General features: G+C 60.6%; 2 protein-coding genes across 2 annotated transcripts in view; one reads left to right on the top strand and one right to left on the bottom strand.

Moving 5' to 3' along the window:
* The window catches only part of LOC113204509 (proto-oncogene tyrosine-protein kinase ROS), a 26,254-nt gene extending 20,472 nt beyond the window's left edge, over positions 1 to 5,782 (bottom strand). Inside the window, exons 1-2 of the mRNA XM_026419703.2 lie at positions 5,444 to 5,782; positions 1,628 to 1,690 (exon numbers count right to left, since the gene is read on the bottom strand). Of these exons, the coding sequence (XP_026275488.1) occupies positions 1,628 to 1,690; positions 5,444 to 5,599 (219 nt within the window). The 5' untranslated portion in view covers positions 5,600 to 5,782. The remainder of the gene's footprint in view (positions 1 to 1,627; positions 1,691 to 5,443) is intronic.
* LOC113204579 (C-factor) overlaps positions 1 to 5,916 on the top strand; it is a 24,242-nt gene that overhangs the window by 4,074 nt on the left and 14,252 nt on the right. The window lies entirely within an intron of this gene.

Raw genomic sequence — 5,916 nt, 5'->3', positions numbered from 1 at the left:
AAAAACAGAAAACCTGCAATGCATAAAAGCGGGGTTGGTCGGGCTGCATGCGAGCAGCCTCTCCGCCTGCCGCCTCCCACTTAGGCAACATGTGCACACACGAGCTGAGGGGTTGCCTAGATGGCAGGCGCACACGCGGAGAGCCCAGCCTAGCCGATTCGAACGTCGCTTAGGTCGCTTACTTCTTGCTCGCTCCACTTTTACGGCTAAATTTACCACAACTCCGAAATGAGAATGACAAATGACCAAACCTTGGGGGAGTTGAACTGGTAACTGGTACATACATGCCCCCGCTCCGCCACGCGACGCGCCCTCCGCTGCCGCCGGCGGGGCCCGGCCGCGCCACCGCGCCTCGCAGCCCAGCATCCGTTAATTTACCACTTCCTAATTAGGAGGGTAAACAAAAAGTCGCCAGCAGCTCCTGTTCACCGCCGCGGCCGGCGGCCCCGCCGCACCCTGTCGCACCCCTCGCGGCCGCGAGCAGGACGTCCAGTGCGCCCAGCACGACCATCCATATCGAACACGCCCGCCGCCCGCCACGCCGGCTCAAATGGTGCGGCAAATAGCTTCCGCTTTCAAGGGGGGAGCCCCCCCTCTCCCCCAGCAGCGCTAGGGGCGCTGGCCCGGCGATCAGCGAACCTCGACCTCGCCTAACGCCTTTCGCTTTACCGCTGGGGCGGCGCGGGGTGCACGGGGGCGCCAAGGGAAGCCATTCCCTGCGACCCTGCTCCCCGTCCGTCCAAACGAATCCAAACACAGAGACGGCGCGCGGCGCTGTACGGCTGCGCGCGGCGGCAGCCGGAAGTGGACGGGGACGGCAGGCCGGCGCGTCGCGACCCGGCCGGAACGTCCGGACGCTGCCGGAAACAGGACGCGCGGTGTATGGGGAGTGAGAGGAGAAAGGGACTGCCGAGGACCGCGGCGGGCGGGTAGCAGCCCTTCACGCGGCGGGCCACCTCCGGTCAGGGCGAGGTTGCAGGGCCGCCTCCGGGTCGCCAGGAGTGCATCAGGCAAGTGTGACGGATCGCGGGATCGGTCGGGTTTGCATGCGTCGCTGACAAACCCAATGGTCCTTGGACAAACCTCGGAAGAGCGAACCCGTCCGGACCCACCCGATCCGCCCGTCAGACCACAGAAGACGCTGTTTCACTCGCACGCCGACTCGTCGTCGGGTTTAGTGCGAGTGCTGAACCTTCAGAGCAATACTCTGTTCTGAAGCCCGAACCCGACCGATGCGGAACACAGCAGGGGGCGCGGGTGGGTGGCAGGAGGACGCCGCCCCCCGGGGCCAGTCACCTCCCCCGGCAGTGCCAGACCGGGAGCAGGCCGCACAGATTTGTCGCGGTTGAAATATATCGCCCCGTAAACGATGATAAGTCGGACCTAATAATCGTCGCGTCACCAAGGGCCGCGGCCCCCTCCCGGACGGGGCCTGCATGGGCCCTTTGACAGACCAATGATGGCCTCCGCCTCGACGGCACGTGGTGCACGTCTGCAGGGTCGTCAAGGAGGTCGCGCGGCCGCAGCAGGCCGTCGCCCGCCTCGTCGCCCCGCACGCTCTCCGCGGGCCGCGGGCGAGGTGCCCTCCTGTGAGCGCACACACCTCGTGCTGACCGCCTGTGCTCACCTGTTCTATCCTGCAGTCGGCGCCGCAGCCCGCAGCGTCCATCAGGCCGTCGTCCGTCTTGTTCTGGAACAGAGTGAGAGACATAAGAGTTCAGTTGGCGTTCAACAACATAAGGGGGTTGAGGTTGCGCGCGCGGCGACCGGAATAACGCCACGTGAGTTTCTGAGAAAGCCGACACGAAGGTGATGCTTTCTAAGGTAAGGTGAGAAGAGTGGGTGGGGCGAGCAAGAGGGCACACTCTGTTTACCGAGGCACTTGTAGCCTCCCGGCTCAGACCCGGCGGCGGGTAGCCCCGTCAATGGCGACCCCATAGGTCTGGACAGGAGGGCAGCAGGGCAGGTGAATGGGAAGGAGTGTGGTCATTCCGTCAGTTGGGGGCGTCGGGCAACTTCGTACCACTCAAAACCTGCGATGTTATGAAGATGTTCTTTGGTGAAGGGACATATATCGAACTATGTCGAACTTTTTAGACAGTCCCCAAGACTGTCTTTACCAGTAGGAAACGTGCCACCCACTCCCCTTTTTCCTCGACGCTTAACCCTTGTCTCAGGTTATACTGTACCGCATGCAGGCGTGCGGGCAGGCTTGCCGTCTCACGACGGCGCCTTATGGTCTAGTGCGAGTTTGCAACCCTTCCTCACGCCTGCATGCGGTATACAGTGTTAATAGGAAAACGTCCGACGTAGATCGCCCACCCTGTATACTACCAAAAATTATAAGATAAATTTAGGGATCCATAATTCCAAAGTGGAGAAAAAGTGTAAGAGAGGTGGCACATATGAACCAGACCGAAAGCTAACTCTTGCGAACATGATGGTCCCGCCGCCGAGGTTTGTCCACCCGATCCCTTTCGGTCGCTTTACGAGCCGTTTAGGAGGGAGCTTGTAAGGGATCGGCCGAGAATTCGGGATGGAACCAGATAGCCACAGATTAGCAGCGGGCGCAGGGCGCACCCACGCGCCGGACGCTTCCTGCCGGGGACTGAAAAGAGATGAAAACGCGCAAGTTGAGGAGGAAGGGAGATATGATGAGGGAAAAGGAGGGGGGAGGGCGACGAGCGTGCATGCTCCGGTGAGCGCCTCGCCGGGGCAACAGATGGGTGGCGGAGGGCGGCAAGTCACCTGGAACACAAACGGGGCGGAGCAGGAAAGGGGGGGGGGGGGGGGTGAGAGAAATCACAGAGAATGCATAATCAGGAGGTGCAAATATTCCCACCGCTCAAATTAGGCTCGCACGATATGGAATGGTTTTACCGGGTGTACTACGGTGCACTGCTTGATTAATAATTATCGATGTGGCCGATTTCGTAAAAGTACTCCACTGACGACCACGGAGAGAATGAAATCGGGCTTCCCGCACCGCAACGCAGCGGTTTGTGAGCGATACCCGCCGATCGCCCGCCGATGCGCCCTCCCTATCTCACGGGAAAGGGGGCTCTTTGCCCTGCTTGCCCTCCCGAGCTGTGGTCGCCGCCCCGACCCGCCGGCCGAGGATCGCATGACGGGACATTAGCTCCGGACACGACAGAATCCCGACAAGTGCCGGCCGCCGGGCCGGGCCGTTCCCATGCACGGCCAGCGCGGACCAGGGGCGAGCGGGGGGGACGGGAGCGTTACCGTGACCTCAGCTCGCCCGGGCCCAGGGGTGGCGGCGTGGCTACCAGTGTGGAGCCGGTTGCATCCGCGCCTTGCCCTATAGGCAACATGCACACACCAGCGCCGCGCCCGTTGCCTGATCGGCACGCATGGCGTGAACCCGAGAGAAGGGCGGCGCGTGAAGCCGCTTCTCCTCTCAGCTCTCCACTGTTTGTTTTGGGCAGTATTGGCATTTGCTTCGGTTTGGCTACGCCACCCCCTCCCTTTCCACAAAACAACAATGACCTGCTCTGCAAAATCCATTTCTATTTAATGTTCAAGCAGAATAATAAATGATCTCCACCCTATTGAAGAGACTAATGACTGTGCTACTCTACGATATACTAAGGGCTCTCTTTTCCTCTGTGTTTGTGTGTGTGTGTGTGTGTGTGTGTGTGTGTGTATTTGATTTATAAAACGCCGGTCCCGACACGGTGATTCGGTGATCTCACTCACACCCCAGCGACTGGAGGAGGATCGTTACGTCACGGAATGAAAACAGATTGACACATCCTCGGCGGAGGGCGGGGCCGAGCGCACCCAGAGGGAGGAATACTCGTGGAGGGGAGGATCCGAACCAGGGTGACGAGAAGTTTTCGGAAGCAGCGAGCAGCAGACCATGACCGCTTCCCTCTCTTCTGTTGAAGGGGGTTCTAGCGGTCACTCAACGGCAGCAGAGCAAGGGAGAAAGAGTGATCACAGGTTTACAAAAGAGAAAAAAGAGAGAGATACTACCAACCAATTAGTGCAGGGCGCTGCTTCCTCCTTCACACCCGCCCCGGGGCGGGCCGGTACCTGGCTCCCGACAGGACAGGTACACACCTGAGCCGGCGGGTTGGGGCTGGCTCCACCCCCGCAGAGTGTTCATCATTAAGATACATAACAACTGTGTGCCAAAGCAGGCTCCGTCAGAGATCTCTGTCGGCGGCAGGGCATTTCACTGACTTTGGGAGCAGGAAGACGTAAGAAGTGTCAAATCGGAGCCGGGAGCAGAAGACATCTCCTCAGATGCTACCGTTTGGAATTTAAATTTTTGTCATGAATTACAAGTTTTATCGACAGCGAATACCCGGCCTCCGGCCCTGGGTTGGCGTTGGCGCCTGCTCTGTACCGCTCCCGCGGCTGCCCGCGGCCCGCGGCTGCCCGCGGCCCGCGGCAGGCATAGAGTACAGTCGCGATGCGCATGACTTGCCGTGCGGGGCCGGGCGGCGCTGCGCCACTCCACGACCCGCTGGACACCCACCGGAAGTTGACCTGTGTGTGTGCCGTCCCGTCCCGTCGGTGCCGCCCCGGGCCCGGGCCTGGACCAGGCACCGTCTCTGTCAATCTTTGCTCTGGTCGCCGCGGCGGGCCCAGGCCCCGGCCCACGCCCTGGGCCGCTGACGCACCCTCTGTTCGCGGCCAGGACTGACGCTCATGTAATGATATTTCAAAGTGGGACACCACTTGCCAAACGAGTGTCGTACCACTGGTGATTTGTCAGAAACAAATTGACTGGAGGAAAAAAATTGCACCCCAAAGTGGAAAATTGAACAAATTAACACTATTAAAGTACAGATTTTAAGGTTCACGACAGTATTGGAATGTGAGTGAACAGTGACACTGAAAATGACTGGATTCGTCACACTGACTGGGGAGAGTGATGCCCCCTCGAGATATTTCTTGTTTTAGAAATAAGTGTAGTTGTATGCAAAAGTTGGAGGGTTGGGTGTAGTTACCGAGATTACAGCCCATTAAACTTGAGCAGCAAAACGTAATGTGGGGAGTTGCCGGGGTAGAAATTGAACGCGATAGAGAGCCAGGGCGAATGGGAGGTGGAGAGGGGGGCGGGGGGTATCGAAAAGCCGGCGTCAAATTTCTGTGACTGAATTAGTGGCGGCCCGGTCACTTTAGCCTTTATGGGGAGACGGCCGCGCACGGAGCAGCGGGAGGGTACAGTCAAGTACAGGGAGTGGGGGAGGGGGGGGGGCGGCGGCGCATGTGATGTGATGGACCAATTTATGCAATGCGTCGTCAAATTGCCTGCTGTTCTTCTACTTGTTGTTCTTTTATGACAGTCGTTCCTCGCGCACACGGTTTGAGGGGGAAGTATAGAGAGGGTGGATGTGCGAGCGTTGTGCGGGGGACCAACATCGGCCGCGGGGGGCGCCAGGCCAAGGCGACGAGCCCCAGGAGGACTCACCTGGAAGGGGCAGCGGCCGGCGCAGGACTCGATCTGACTCCAGGCGGCCGAGGCGGCGCCGGGCGGCGCTGCAAGAAGGACACTCAGGGCGCAGCACAAGGAGGGCAGCAGCACGCTCAGGGCGCTCACGCTCCGCACGCTCCGCGGGGCGGCCATCACGCCCAGCGCAGGGCATCACGCTCCCGTCACACGGTGTCACACGCACCGGCACGTCACGCTCATGTCACAACACTGGCACACACACTGTCACACTCTGCTCGCTCACTCACTCTCACGCGCGCGCGCGACCTCTGCTCGACCTGCTCCAGCTAACTCTCAACCCGTCCGCGGCCGCCCACTGACTGAGCGGAGCGTGCGGGAGCCGAGCGGGAGGGGCGGGCCGGGCGGAGCGGGGCTCAGAGCGGCCGTGGGCCCGGCGGGGAGCAGGGGAAGGAGGAGGAGGGGGTCGGATGTTGGGGAAGAGGAACTGGATG

This window comes from Frankliniella occidentalis, unplaced genomic scaffold, assembly GCF_000697945.3.
Source record: "Frankliniella occidentalis isolate FOCC.00 unplaced genomic scaffold, Focc_3.1 Scaffold69, whole genome shotgun sequence".
Lineage (NCBI taxonomy): Eukaryota > Metazoa > Arthropoda > Insecta > Thysanoptera > Thripidae > Frankliniella > Frankliniella occidentalis.
The sequence above is the reverse complement of the archived record's forward strand: the minus strand, read 5'-3'. Positions and strand labels throughout refer to the sequence as shown.